This window comes from Hyla sarda, chromosome 2 (assembly GCF_029499605.1).
Source record: "Hyla sarda isolate aHylSar1 chromosome 2, aHylSar1.hap1, whole genome shotgun sequence".
Lineage (NCBI taxonomy): Eukaryota > Metazoa > Chordata > Amphibia > Anura > Hylidae > Hyla > Hyla sarda.
In genome coordinates, this window is record NC_079190.1 from 493,712,295 (window position 1) to 493,728,300 (window position 16,006).

A 16,006-nucleotide genomic window follows, 5' to 3' on the forward strand; every position below is an offset into this window, starting at 1 on the left:
GGGTGGGGCGTGACGTTATGATGGGGAGGGGCTATGATGTCACGAGCTGCCGGCTCCAGCATTCGGAACAGTTTGAGAGTACCCCTTTAACAATAAGCCTTTATCTGGGTAATCAAAATATTCTCCACAAAAGTAAGTGTATATTAAGTCATTACAGTATCAATTCAGTTAGCCCAAAATTATTCTTTGGCCACTATTCAAAAATTTCCAAAACTGTGTATTTATCATGGCATAAAATATACTGTATATCCAGAGTACAGGCGAAGAGTTATCTTTTATCCCGCTCCTGCCATAGGGTTGTCCAATGATATCAAGGCAGTCACTTGCATCACAGGTCAGTTTCCGTAAAGTATCCCCAAAGGATCGGAATCTGTATATTCCGAAAGCGGAAATTCAGAAGTGTGAAAGGGAGTGCGGAATCCCATAGAAGTCGATGGGCTTTAATTTGAGGCAGAATTCCACAAGAGGAAATTTTGCCGTGTAAAGAGACCCTTAGGCTCCCTACTCTCAGCTCCTCATGTAATCTGAGCCCTCAGCCTCCTCAATCTGGTGTGGGAGGAGTTTTGCCTATGTGATAGCCTGGGGGAGTAGGGTATCTGGGGGTGTAGCTGTGCGGTGACTAAAGGGTGCTTGTTAACCCTTGCTATTCGTGACGCCAGGGTGAGGGCTCCTCAGTAATGCTTGTCCTACTGCCACCCTTCCCAAGAGTGATAGGGAGGTAGATAATAATAGAATGTCCACAACCAGAGAGTTTTCTGAAACAGGTTTAACTTTTAGTGAAGATTTTATGCAAGCTTCATAAACGGAACAGTCTCTATGCATACAATTGCTTCCTTGGAGATTGACAAAGTTTGGGACTTTAGCAATTTAGAGTCTTTGAGGTATTAAGCGCTGTTCCTCTGGATTTAGGGGATTTAGTTTCGGTCCAGTAGTCACGATAGCTTTAGCGGGGGTAGTTTAGAACTCACGGTTTTAGTTCAACTGAGGCCTGTAGGTTTTCAGGCCTAGCGTGTCTTTGCAAGTTGCGCAGATCCATCCTGCTAGTCCGGCATCCACGAGAGCAGCAACCCAAGAGAGCGATAATTGACTACAGCCCCCTTATATGGGCAGGGGCTGGACTAGAGCTAATTGGTCCTATACTGATGTCAATCACCATTACAAAGGATTATGGGTAACATGTGACCCAAGGACCTCCAACATACCAGAGAGGATATCAACATGGTCACATGAGCGAAGGTCCTGCGATGCCAACCGAGGTAAGTACTATACATTATATTAAATATACATTATTATTAAATATATACATGTATAAACAGTACAGAATTAGAGTAGAGGAGAGGCGACTAGGGGCTGTCCCACCTGGGGGACCCTACCTGAGCGTAGTTACTCGGACCTCTACACTAGGTACGGTATGCAATACGGTACCTGGAAACCACGCATAACTAACATGCTCTCCTGGTTCTGACCTGGGCTAGACTGACTCACAAGAGAGAAAATTGAAACCACCTCTTCCCAGGCTAGAGAGGAGTGGAGTTGGGACAAGGAATCTCTTGCTGTGACTAAGGTGTCTGATCGTGGGGGGCCCGCTGCTGAGACCCCCCGTGATCTCCCTGTAGCACCCGCCTTCTATGCGGGTGCTGCATCTCCAGTTTCGGAAAACTCCAGGTTTCCGGGACTGGGGACGAGACGTCACACCACGCCCCCTCCATTCATGTCTATGGGAGGGGGCGTGACGGCCGTCACGCCCCCTCCCATAGACATGAATGGAGGGGGCTTGGCGTGATGTCACGTCCCCAGTCCCGTCCACCCGGAGGTTTCCGAAACTAAAGACACATTCGCCGCATAGAATGCGGGTGCCCAGGGGGTCTCAGCAGCGGGCCCCCCGCGATCAGACACCTATCCCCAAAGGATGTTTTTGCCGGAATACCCCTTTAACCCCTTGAACGCTGGAAAACTGAGTGTATGCATATAATAGCCGAAAAATACAAGAAAATACATATGTAATGTGGAAAATACAATTATTTAGGCTGGCAGCACTTGGATGTAGGGCTACCAACTTTTCCTCAAAAAAACTACTGGCCATGGGTGTTGGTAGGTATAGGTGCAACCACAAAGAGGTGACATAACCACTAAATTTGCATGATGCTACAAAAATGTGCGTCAGTGGCCCTGATTTTCTTAAAGGGGTACTCCGGTAGAAATAATTATTATTTTTTTTTAATCAACTGGTGCCAGAAAGTTAAACAGATTCGTAAATTATGTGTTTATTTGTCTTCAACACCGGCGCTTATGGATTATTGTAGCTGCTAAAGTACAACCCTAGATGGCTCTCTGATATACCATCAAATTGATTTGAAAGCTAAATATAAACTAAGGGTTTGTGAGCGCTTCTAGGTGAGTATGAATGAATGAATTGATATTACCATTAGTTTCTATATTGATATAGAGACAATACAGCTGTTCTTACCTTGTAGATGTAAATTCTGATGTGGATGTAAAAGCCTGTATTAGGCGGCTGAATTGAGTCCTGATTATTCTAAATGGTTGTATCCAATCATATAGGTAGTGGCTGGATGTGGATAATTGGCGATACTTTGTATCTTGTATCCTCCGTATGAGTACCGGCTTTGATCTTCCAGACCTGCTTCTAAAGGTGGAATTGCGCTAGGAGACGCCCCGGCCGGCGGCGTCTACTACCAGCATGTGCAAGTGTGGGATAGGAAAAAAATAAAAATAAAAAACCGGGATGAGGCCTTTCGGCAATGTGGGTGACGTCTCTCCAGGTACCTGCGAGTGTCAGAGTGTCTGACGCGTTTCGGAAGTGTCGACTTCCTTTCTCAAAGACATTGGCCATTGGTTTCCAGTCTCCATTTATTCCCATATCCCCATCAGGTCCGCATCACGGTGATTGCTAATTCCAACAAGGTAATTGGTGATTAGTTGTACGGGCGTAAAAACTGAAGTGTCCGTTATTGTTTTAGTGTAACGTCCGCATAGGTTCGGGGTTTATTGATGATAGATTCAATTGTCAAGTTATTAGTAATACTGATGGAATAATCTGGTTTGCCTGAATATATAGGTTGTATACGAACATGTAAATATTTATTGAAGAAATGCAAATAGTTCAAATTCAGTATTGAGCCCCTGTGGGGTCATACTATCCAGATCAAAGATCCATTTGCTTTCTGACCGCGATAATTGTGCCATGTAATCTCCTCCTCGCCAGTGTTTATGTATCTGTTCTAGTCCACAGAAACTGGATCCCTTAAATGTGTTTTGATGGTGTTCCAGATAATGCTTGGATAAAGGATGACCTGTATATTTCCGGTCTATATTGTAGATATGCTCCCTTATCCTTTCTTTTAGCATTCTCTTTGTGCGTCCGACATAAAGCTTGGAGCAGGGGCACTTTATACAATATACAATTCCTTTATTTTTGCAGGTGATATGTGATCTTATTTTTATTATTTCTCCATTTCCACTTTTTATTTCTGTGGTTGCATTTCTTTCTTTTGTGATGATACAACCTTTGTATCCTTTGCACGGGTAAAAAAAACGGGTTTATGGAAAAAAGGCATGCATGCGTCTTTTGGATTTATCACTGTAGGAGCCACTTTATTTCCCAAATTTGATGACTTCCTGAAAATGAATGATGGGAATGGTGCTATTTTATTTCCTATAGTTTTATCGCTCCGTAAGATGTCCCAGTATTTATTGATTATTTTCTTGAATAGGAAGCTCTGAGTGTTGAATGTAGTAATGAGGGGGATTTTTATTTCCTTTTGTGTATCATCTATGGTTTCCATTCTTTTTTCCTTTTCATTTAACAATTCCTTTCTCTCAATCAGGGATACTTCCTTAGCTGTTTTTTCCAAGGATTTTTTGTCGTACCCCTTTCTTTCAAATCTTGTTTGTAGTTTCCTTGCTTCCTCCTCATAATCCTGCGGCTCCATGCAATTTCTTTTGATCCTAACAAACTGGCTCCTAGGTATATTACTTAACCAGGTGTGCAAATGGCAGCTGTCCATGTTAATAAAACTATTGCTATCAGTCGGTTTTGAATAAGAATTGGTGCAGAGTTTTCCTTCCTTTATAAAAATTGTTACATCTAAAAAATGTATTTCAGTTTTGCTAAAAACCGGAGTAAAATTTTAATAAACTTCATTTTTATTCAGATCATTGATACAAGACTGAAGGGCTTCTTCTGAGCCCTTCCAGATAAAAACAATATCATCTATAAAGCGTTTCCATAGTAAAAGACCTGGAGCGAGGGTTTCTTTCTTAAAAATAACTTCTTTTTCCCAATGTCCCATATAAAGGTTCGAATAACTAGGTGCGAATTACGCACCCATCGCCGTACCCCATTGTTGTAGGTAAAAATTATCCTCATACGTAAAAAAATTGTGTGTAAGGATAAACATAATGCTTTCTCCTATGAACTTAATATGTTCTGGAGACAGATCCGTGTGTTTATCTAAGAAATATTCAGCAGCAGTCCTTCCTTTTTCGTGGTTTATTATAGTGTACAGGGAAGGTTCCTAGGATATAATCCTGCTCCCATTTTATATCTTCCAATATTTGTAATATGTGTTTAGTGTCCTTTAAGTATGCTGGTAGGTGTATAACACTTTTTTGCAGAAAATTATCAACGTATTTTGATAAATTAGCTGTTAGGCAATTTATACCCGATATTATTGGTCTTCCCGGGGGTTGTTTATCGTTTTTATGGATTTTAGGAATCTGATAGAAAGCCGCTAATTGTGGACATTTTATATTGATGTAGTCGGCCTCCTGTTGATTTAAAATACCCATATTTATACCTTTTTGTACCAGTTCATTCAGTTCTTTTTGGTAAATAATAGTAGGATTTCGCTTTAATAATTTATAGGTTTTACCATCATTCAGCAGACGCGCTGATTCTTTATGGTAGTCTTCTATATTTAATACTACTACACTACCTCCCTTATCTGCCGGTCTTATAATGATTTCTTTATTGTCTTCGAGGTTTTTAATTGCTGTTCTTTCCTGTTTTGACAGATTATATTTCTGGTATTTCGTGTTTATTTTCAATTGTTTTATATCCCTAGTAACCATATTTTCGAATGTTTTGAAAGCATCAGAGTATTCGTTACTGGGATAGAAAGTGGACTTTTTTCTGAGAGTAGTATAATGCGTGGGTTCCACCGGTTTTGTGTTTACAACTGGATTCTTTGTGAAATATTTTTTCAAAGATAGATTTCTCTTAAAGCCTTTTAACCCAATGTATGTATCGAACTTATTAAATAAGTAACAAGATTAAGAAATTCTGAAAATCAACAAGTGGTCAGACCAAGGACTACTTATAAAGATAAACATAATACTAACACCAATAAAGTGCAGATAAGATGAAGACCAGCTCACCCCGCCTCGGACAGCAGAGCACGGATCCAGGTGCTGGACGGCACCAGCTAATCAGAAGAACAAAGATAGATGGATCCAGCTCGATGCAAATAAATTGATTTAAATCCATAAGACAAGGAGGATACAAGTAACGCATTTCAAGCGCTGAATGCGCTCTGACTAAGAGCGCATTCAGCGCTTGAAACACGTTACTTGTATCCTCCTTGTCTTATGGATTAAAATCAATTTATTTGCATCGAGCTGGATCCATCTCTCTTTGTTCTTCTAACACCAATAAAGGATTACAATGTACAGCTAATAAGAAAAAAAACTATTAATCTGGATTTTTTTTCAAAAACGAGACCCAAGAGGCACAAGAGAGGCAAGAGAGGGGGGAAACTCGCCAAGAAAAAAGCATTACTATTATCAAAATTAACAATAAATCCAGAGGATACCAATAAGGAAATACAGGATCAGAAGATTTATAATCTAAGCAAACATAATCTTACTAATCAGGAAACCACACTACTCCAAAAAGGACTTAAATTTGCCCCAACCAGCAAATTTAATAAGTTCGATGCATACATTGGGTTAAAACGCTTTATGAGAAATCTATCTTTGAAAAAATATTTCACAAAGAATCCAGTTGTAAACACAAAACCGGTGGAACCCATGCATTATACTACTCTCAGAAAAAAGTCCACTTTCTATCCCAGTAACGAATACTCTGATGCTTTCAAAACATTCGAAAATATGGTTACTAGGGATATAAAACTATTGGAAATAAACACGAAATACCAGAAATATAATCTGTCAAAACAGGAAAGAACAGCAATTAAAAACCTCCAAGACAATAAAGAAATCATTATAAGACCGGCAGATAAGGGAGGTAGTGTAGTAGTATTAAATATAGAAGACTACCATAAAGAATCAGCGCGTCTGCTGAATGATGGTAAAACCTATAAATTATTAAAGCGAAATCCTACTATTATTTACCAAAAAGAACTGAATGAACTGGTACAAAAAGGTATAAATATGGGTATTTTAAATATACAGGAGGCCGACTACATCAATATAAAATGTCCACAATTAGCTGCTTTCTATCAGATTCCTAAAATCCATAAAAACGATAAACAACCCCCGGGAAGACCAATAATATCGGGTATAAATTGCCTAACAGCTAATTTATCAAAATACATTGATAATTTTCTGCAAAAAAGTGTTATACACCTACCAGCATACTTAAAGGACACTAAACACATATTACAAATATTGGAAGATATAAAATGGGAGCAGGATTATATCCTAGGAACCTTCCCTGTACACTATAATAAACCACGAAAAAGGAAGGACTGCTGCTGAATATTTCTTAGATAAACACACGGATCTGTCTCCACAACATATTAAGTTCATAGGAGAAAGCATTATGTTTATCCTTACACACAATTTTTTTACGTATGAGGATAATTTTTACCTACAACAATGGGGTACGGCGATGGGTGCGAAATCCTTGGAAAAAACAGCTAAGGAAGTATCCCTGATTGAGAGAAAGGAATTGTTAAATGAAAAGGAAAAAAGAATGGAAACCATATATGATACACAAAAGGAAAAAAAAATCCCCCTCATTACTACATTCAACACTCAGAGCTCTTAAAAATAAGATCACAAATCACCTGCAAAAATAAAGGAATTGTATATTGTATAAAGTGCCCCTGCTCCAAGCTTTATGCCGGACGCACAAAGAGAATGCTAAAAGAAAGGATAAGGGAGCATATCTACAATATAGACCGGAAATTTACAGGTCATCCTTTATCCAAGCATTATCTGGAACACCATCAAAACACATTTAAGGGATCCAGTTTCTGTGGACTAGAACAGATACATAAACACTGGCGAGGAGGAGATTACATCGCACAATTATCGCGGTCAGAAAGCAAATGCATCTTTGATCTGGACAGTATGACCCCACAGGGGCTCAATACTGAATTTGAACTATTTGCATGTTCGTATACAACCTATATATTCAGGCAAACCGGATTATTCCATCAGTATTACTAATAACTTGACAATTGAATCTATCATCAATAAACCCCGAACCTATACGGACGTTACACTAAAACAATAACGGACACTTCAGTTTTTACGCCCGAACAACTAATCACCAATTACCTTGTTGGAATTAGTAATCACCTTGATGCGGACCTGATGGGGATATGGGAATAAATGGAGACCGGAAACCAATAGCCAATGTCTTTGAGAAAGGAAGTCGACACTTCCGAAACGCGTCAGCACTCTGACACTCGCAGGTACCTGGAGAGACATCACCCACATTGCCGAAAGGCCTCATCCCGGTTTTTTATTTTTATTTTTTTCCTATCCCACACTTGCACATGCTGGTAGTAGACGCCGCCGGCCGGGGCGTCTCCTAGCGCAATTCCACCTTTAGAAGCAGGTCTGGAAGATCAAAGCCGGTACTCATACGGAGGATACAAGATACAAAGTATCGCCAATTATCCACATCCAGCCACTACCTATATGATTGGATACAACCATTTAGAATAATCAGGACTCAATTCAGCCGCCTAATACAGGCTTTTACATCCTCATCAGAATTTACATCTACAAGGTAAGAACAGCTGTATTGTCTCTATATCAATATAGAAACTAATGGTAATATCAATTCATTCATTCATACTCACCTAGAAGCGCTCACAACCCCTTAGTTTATAATTAGATTTGTAAATTAGTTAATGAGAAAGAACTGGCACTCCCATAAACAATTTATCACTGTAGTAGTGGCGATGGCCCCTTTTGGAGTCGGGTATGCTGTAGCAGCACTGGGTTCGAGGTGCAATGAAGCCTGTAAGTTGTAAGATGTCCAACTATTCCACAATGAAGAAAAATTAAGTAGGCAGCACTCACCAAGTATTTCATCTGTGCTTTATTCAGTCTTTGACATAAGGTTACATGTTAGCGGGTGCTTTCACAGGATAGGCGACATATGTTTCGTGCCCTTTAGCGCATCATCTGGCTCCTGCAGGAGGTCGGGATCGGAGGTCGGGATAGGAGGACAGAAAAGGAGGTCAAGATAGGAGGTCGGAATAGGAGGACAAGATAGGAGGTCGGGATAGGAGGTCGAGATAGGAGGTCGAGATAGGAGGATGGGATAGGAGGTCTGGATAGGAGGTCGAGGTAGGAGGATGAGATAGGAGGACGGGATAGGAGGATGAGATAGGAGGTCGGGATAGGAGGATGAGATAGGAGGACAGGATAGGAGGTTGAGATAGGAGGTCGGGATAAGTCAGGATATGGGGTTGGGATATGACAACAATAAATGAGGACGGGATATGAAGTCAAAAGCTTCCTCTGTTGATTTTCCTCCACAACAAGGACAAGGATTAGGAAGGAAAAACCGGGTAACGCTAGTTCCACATGAATTTCGCGCATGCACTAAAGTCACACAGCCCACCTAGACGTATGGTAGCTGAGCTTTCTGCCCTTCAGGAAAGGAAAATGCTCAGGCGGAGCAGACTATCACTTCCAATGTCGCTCACATGTCTCTTCCTGGAATGGGCGGGAAAGGGAAGACGGAGGTTTTGTGTGGGGGATCGCGGTGCCAGCGGCATTATGTCACCCCAGATAACAGCTGATGGTCAGGGGCAGTGGATGGTGACCCCGTATTCTGGGGCTGCCATTACTGCCAACATAAAAGTACCGGCTTTTTAATATCTGTTATAGTGCTTATACCAACACCGGCTCCAATAAGTTAATTACCAACTGTGCCAGGAAAATGCCGGGTGGCACCATATGAAACCACATTTTACTATCCGGCAATGCTTCAGCCACCCAGCCAGACAGCGCCATTGATCATGTCCTGTGAAAAAAAAAAGGGTGGGAACTCACCCACTCAAGGGCTGCTCCTGCAGGACTCCTGATAATGGGAACAGTGTTCCTGCTTTGAAAAAGGGCAGGAACTCAGTTCCCATGCGTTCCTGTTGGACTTGAGCTCTGGTTACCGCTCACACGTCCAAACATTACATAAGTTTAGATCCAGCCGGGTCTTGGTCATAAGATAATTGTGATTATAAGACAGTGAAGGTCGTGTGCTTCACTCCCCAGCCAGACACCAGATCTGACTCTTTCACTCCATTGACTTATTCAGTAAAATAATCAGATTTGATTGACAGGCGGGTAGTGAAGAGCAATGTGAGTGCTTCACCATCTTATAGCACAAGTTCTCAGGAGTAAGATTTGGTACGATGAAACTTTTGACATGTCTGGACCACGTTATGACTCTTTTAACCCCTTAACGGCGCATGACGTAAATGTACGTCATGGTGATGTGGTACTTAACGCACCAGGACGTACATTTACGTCCTGAGCATAACCACGGGCATCGGAGCGATGCCGGCATCATGCGCCGCAGGTCCCGGCTGTGGATCGCAGCTAGGGACCCGCCGGTAATGGCGGACACCCGCGATCCGCCGGATGTCCTCCATTAACCCCTCAGATGCCGTGATCAATTCAGATCACGGCATCTGCAGCATTGCGATCACTTAACAGGATGATCGGATCGCCCGCAGCGCTGCCACGGCGATCCGATCATCCTGCACGGCAGACGGAGGTCCCCTCACCGGCCTCCGCTGTCTTCCGGGAGTCTTCTTCTCTGATCTGCCTTCCCGCAGACCAGAGCAGAAGATGACCGATAACCCTGATCAGTGCTGTGTCCTATACATAGCACTGAACAGGATTAGCAATCGAATGGTTGCTATAAATAGTCCCCTATGGGGACTATAAGAGTGTAAAAATAAAAGTAAAAAAATGTGAAAAACTCCCTCCCCAATAAAAACTTAAATTGTCCCATTTTCCCTATTTTACCACCAAAAAGTGTAAAAAAATTTATTTTATATACATATTTGGTATCGCCGCGTGCGTAAATATCTGTACTATTAAAATAAAATGTAAATGATCCCGTACGGTGAACGGCGTGAACGTAAAAAAAAAAGTCAAACATAGCTGCTTTTTGATAACATTTTATTCCCAAAAAAATTAATAAAAAATGTAATAAAAGTTTTGTATAAGCAAATATGGTATTAATAAAAAGTAGAATCACGGCGCAAAAAATGAGCCCTCATACCACCGCTTATACGGAAAAATGAAAAAGTTATAGGTCTTCAAAATAGGGGGATTTTAAACGTACTAATTTGGTTAAAAAGTTTGCGATTTTTTTTAAGCGCAACAGTAATAGAAAAGTGTATAATCATGGGTATCATTTAAATCATATTGACCCAGAGAATAAAAAACACATGTAATTTTTACCATAAATTGTACGGCGTGAAAACAAAACCTTCCAAAATTTGCAAAATTGTGGTTTTCTTTTTAATTTCCCCACACAAATAGTATTTTTTTGGTCACGCCATACATTTTATGGTAAAGTGAGTGAGGCATTACAACGGACAACTGGTCACGCAAAAAACAAGCCCTCATACTAGTCTGTGGATGAAAATACAAAAGAGTTATGATTTTTTGAAGGGGAGGAGGAAAAAAACGAAAGCGTAAAAATAAAATTGTCTGAGTCCTTAAGGCCAAAATGGGCTGAGTCCTTAAGGGGTTAATACTACAGTGGCGCATTGAGCTCGGCTCAGGTTGTTGCATCCCTCCTCCCCTCCTCCCTTCCTTCCTTCCTGAATGATACTTAAGCGGGAAATACCAGCCGCACATTACGCCACTGGATTAAGCCCGTAATGTAAGAAGGAAGGTTTCTGAATTTCTCAGCATCAAATGTAATGCAATTTCTCTACTTGGGTGTTGACAAAGCTTTTGAGGTATGAAAGAGTCCTAAGATAATCTATTTTACCTTATATGCCGTATACACCTCATGGATGTATATACAGTATATCCCATAAGTGAGTCCACCCCTCGCATTATATACAGTATCTCCCATAAGTGTCTCCACCCCTCACATTATATATACAGTATCTCCCATAAGTGAGTCCACCCCTCACATTATATACAGTATCTCCCATAAGTGTCTCCACCCCTCACATTATATATACAGTATCTCCCATAAGTGAGTCCACCCCTCACATTATTTATACAGTATATCCCATAAGTGACTCCACCCCTCACATTATATATACAGTATATCCCATAAGAGAGTCCACCCCTCACATTATTTATACAGTATCTCCCATAAGTGAGTCCACCCCTCACATTATTTATACAGTATATCCCATAAGTGACTCCACCCCTCACGTTATATACAGTATATCCCATAAGAGAGTCCACCCCTCACATTATATATACAGTATATACCATAAGTGAGTCCACCCCTCACATTATATATACAGTATATACCATAAGTGAGTCCACCCCTCACATTATATATACAGTATATCCCATAAGTGAGTCCACCCTCACATTATATATACAGTATCTCCCATAAGTGAGTTCACCCCTCACATTATATATACAGTATTTCCCATAAGTGAGTCCACCCCTCACATTATATATACAGTATCTCCCATAAGTGACTCCACCCCTCACATTATATATACAGTATCTCCCATAAGTGAGTCCACCCCTCACATTATATATACAGTATCTCCCATAAGTGAGTCCACCCTCACATTATATATATAGTATCTCCCATAAGTAAGTCCACCCCTCACATTATATATATAGTATCTCCCATAAGTGAGTCCACCCCTCACATTATATATACAGTATCTCCCATAAGTGACTCCACCCCTCACATTATATATACAGTATCTCCCATAAGTAAGTCCACCCCTCACATTATATATATAGTATCTCCCATAAGTGAGTCCACCCCTCACATTATATACAGAATTTCTCATAAGTGAGTCCACCCCTCACATTATATATACAGTATATCCCATAAGTGAGTCCACCCCTCACATTATATATACAGTACCTCCCATAAGTGAGTCCACCCCTCACATTATATATACAGTATCTCCCATAAGTGTAGCCACCCCTCACATTATATATATATAGTATCTCACATTATATATATAGTCCATTGTCCCTGGACTTGGGATAGGACCGCCCCCAAACATTCAAAGCGGGCATCGGTGTACAGCCAAAACAGCTGAGTGTAGTCTGAATACGCCAGGAGGGGTGGTTCTGTCCACAGGTGTTTCAGGGCTTGGAAGGCTGTCTCGTGCTCTTTGTTCCAGTCCACAGGTAGCTTCCCACTGTAGTTCTCCTTCGCTGTACCCCGCAAGAGGGATGTGAGGGGTTCTGCAATCTGGGTGAAGTGAGGAATGAAGCGACGGCAAATCCCAGGAAGCTCCGGACATCTTTCACTGTGCGTGGGGTAGGCCAGTTCTTAACAATTTCTACCTTGTCGGGATTAGGTTGGACTCCCTCAGCGCTGACAACATGACCTAGGTAGTATACCTGAAGTTTAAGCAGATGGCACTTGGATGGCTTGATCTTCAATCCATGTTTATCAACACTTGGAATACGTCCAACAGACGACCAAGGTGCTCCTGGTAGAACTTAAGTTTAAGTGGCCCAAGCATCGCTCCATCAGCCGCTGGAAAGTAGCAGAGGCATTGCACAGCCCGAACAGCATACTCTTGAACTCAAACAATCCCATGGGTGTCACGAAGGCTGTCTTCTCTCGGTCTTCCACAACCATAGGCACTTGCTAATGCCCCATAAATGAAAAATGTGTTGCCACCTATTCACACTGGGTAAGTCTTGAGCGCTTTCGAGTGAGGACTCATAACTCACTGAATCATATACAGTTCCATGCAAGAGAAAACGCAACACAATTCTTTAAGATTTTATAATGCTTCTTTAGTAATTTCTTAGTATCAAAAAATGACAATAGAAAATATGTCAAAAAAGTTGATAATCACCCAGGTGCACAAAACTACCGGACGCGCTAGACACTAGGAAAAGCTTCAGGATTCCTTCATCCCATTACGGGTTCCTTTTGGCTCATACTCCTTCCTCTTACGAAGGGGAACAGGTGAAGCTTGCGCCGACACTTTCACGACGTTTTGGAGGCTCCTCCTCCTTTTTCAAGTATCCCTACCGTGCACCATCCACCACATTAAATAAGCAATTCATTCTCGTGAGAGTTCAACTCGAAATTACTAAAGAAGCATTATAAAATCTTAAAGAATTGTGTTGCGTTTTCTCTTGCATGGAACTTGCTAATGCCCACTGGTTAAGTCCAAGGTGGAGAAGTATGCTGCCGACCCAAGAATGGTGAGTGATTCCTCGATTCTTGGAAGAGGATAAGCATCCTTATGGGTAATATCCTTCAGTTTCCAATAGTCGACACAGAAATGGATGGTCCCATCCTTCTTTTTTACCAGGACAAGGGGCGCTGCCCAGGGACTCTGACTTTCCTGGTTGACATCTACGTCCTTCATGTCGACTAACATCTTCTTGACAGTTTGGTACATGCCTGGTGTGACCAGACGGTGTCTCTCTTTGATAGGTGGGCTATCGCCTGTCAAAATCCCATGCTGGATCATGGACGTATGTCCAAAGTCTGTAGGATGTTTACTGAAGACTTCTTGGTACCTCCTGGCGACATTGACAACCCTGTTGACTTGATCCTTTTCGGTGGTTTCCTCTCCCACTTGAAGTTGCGCCAACCAGGGTTCGGGGGGACCTGGAGTCACTTGAGCTGCTCACTGTCGAGCCACTTTGTGTACTGATAAAATGTCACTTGGTTCTAGAAGATACAACTGGGCCACTGGAGTGTACTTTGGTAAGATGGTAGCCACACTTGACAGATTGACTAGCCGGACTGGAACTTTCCCATTAATAACTGTGACTAGACTCCTTGCTGCTCGAACAAGTGGATGATCTTCCAACTGTATAGGCTCTAACAGGGCTTGATAGTCCTTGTTTCTCACTCCGAGACGTGCACGCCACCACAGGATTGTCCCAGTGTTAGGTTGTAAAGTCACCAACCTGATGTCTTGAATCCGTACTTTGCCAACTTCTTCTCATCGATTGGCAAACTTCTGCTCCACTTGGAGAATCTTTAAGTGGTGCTGCGCAGCCCACTGGCCTGAGGGGGACATGTAGGGGAGAGAGGCATGCAAGGAATCTACTATGTCAGTAAAACAATGTTACATGATAATCATCCCAAACATGAATTCTGCACACTCACTCCCTGTCCCTTAAGCATATGTTTTCCCACTTGAATAGAGTGCTCCCAATATCCATGGCTGGGTATTGGTTTCCCATTACCTGCCACTACCTTGACATCAACACTGTCAGGTTCACATAACAAATTAGCATTCCAGTACTTGTAAAACATGCCTTTAGATATAGTGGACACTTGTGACCCCGTATCTATTAGCACTTCCAAAGGGATACCTTCTACAATGACTTTTACATAGGGGCAGGGGGTGACATATAGTATCCCAACATTGTACCTTCCAATATCCCGATTTGTTGCAATAGGTACAAAAGGGCCTTTGAGTCCCTGGGGATGGATTATGGTGGGGGTTAACTTGATGAGGGGCAGGAACAGATACAGGTCTCTTAGGTAGGGGCGGTTCACGGTTGGCCTGAGCAGCCTGACTGGCAAGTTCCTTCATAGCCTGAGTCAATTGTTCAATATCCTTTTTGACACTCAAAAATTCTGAGGCTGTGGAGGCTGGTAGGGTATCGGACACTGGGGCCGGAGCCGGTGGTGGTTGTGGTATGGGGCCGGCTGCCACACCCAGGGGTTCTGGCATAGGGGCATAACTCTCTTTAGACTCAGTCCCGGGCTCTATAACCTGAATAGCTAGTCTTTTAAAAGCAGAGAAGGACAATTTGGGGTTTTGTACCTCTAACATCCTCAACTGAGCTTTGTCCCATGTATTATGAGCCCCATCAATAAACCTGTCCATCAATGCTTTGTTACCCTGATTGGGGGTGATACCATCTAGCTTTTGAACAGTCTCTAGGGCATTTTGTAAAGCTACTGCATAGGCTCTCAGAGTCTCACCTGGTTTCTGTCGCTTCTCGTACAACTGGAGGCATATCTCCGACAGTGAGTGTGACTCAAATACCTGATATAACCCCTCAAAGATCTGTTCTACCGCCGCCTTCTCTGAGGCAGGCCAGGTGTGGACTTCCTCAAGTGCTGGTCCTTGTAGTTGTCCTGTGAGCAGTGGTACCTGTTGATTAGGAGGGAGAGAGTAAAAGACAAACAAACCCTGACTATTCTCCTTGAAATCCCTCAGGGTGAAGGGGTCTCCGCTGTAGGTAGGAAGGACAGGATTCCTCAGAAATACTGGTGCTGTTGCTGGGGCACCCACATGATTGACATGGACTGTAAGCGGGACCGGAGGACCCCTACCGCTGGAGTAGCAGATGTTCTTGCTGCTGGTGATGGAGGAGCACTTTCGCCGAGTTGATCTGGAGAGCTGATATGTTATCGATCTCCTTGAGTGCGCTGTCACTTTAAGATGTGTCACGATTCGGCTTCCAGGTAGTGGATCCTCTGTGTCAGCGAGGGATTGGCGTGGACCGTGCTAGTGGACCGGTTCTAAGAGGCTACTGGTATTCACCAGAGCCCGCCGCAAAGCGGGATGGTCTTGCTGCGGCAGTAGCAACCAGGTCGTATCCACTAGCAACG

At 42.4% G+C, this 16,006-nt stretch overlaps 1 protein-coding gene across 1 annotated transcript in view; it reads left to right on the forward strand.

Moving 5' to 3' along the window:
* The first annotated feature begins 924 nt into the window (after positions 1 to 924).
* IGSF5 (immunoglobulin superfamily member 5) overlaps positions 925 to 16,006 on the forward strand; it is a 133,111-nt gene continuing 118,029 nt past the window's right edge. The window contains exon 1 of the mRNA XM_056560906.1: positions 925 to 1,256. Within this exon, the coding sequence (XP_056416881.1) occupies positions 1,227 to 1,256 (30 nt within the window). The 5' untranslated portion in view covers positions 925 to 1,226. The remainder of the gene's footprint in view (positions 1,257 to 16,006) is intronic.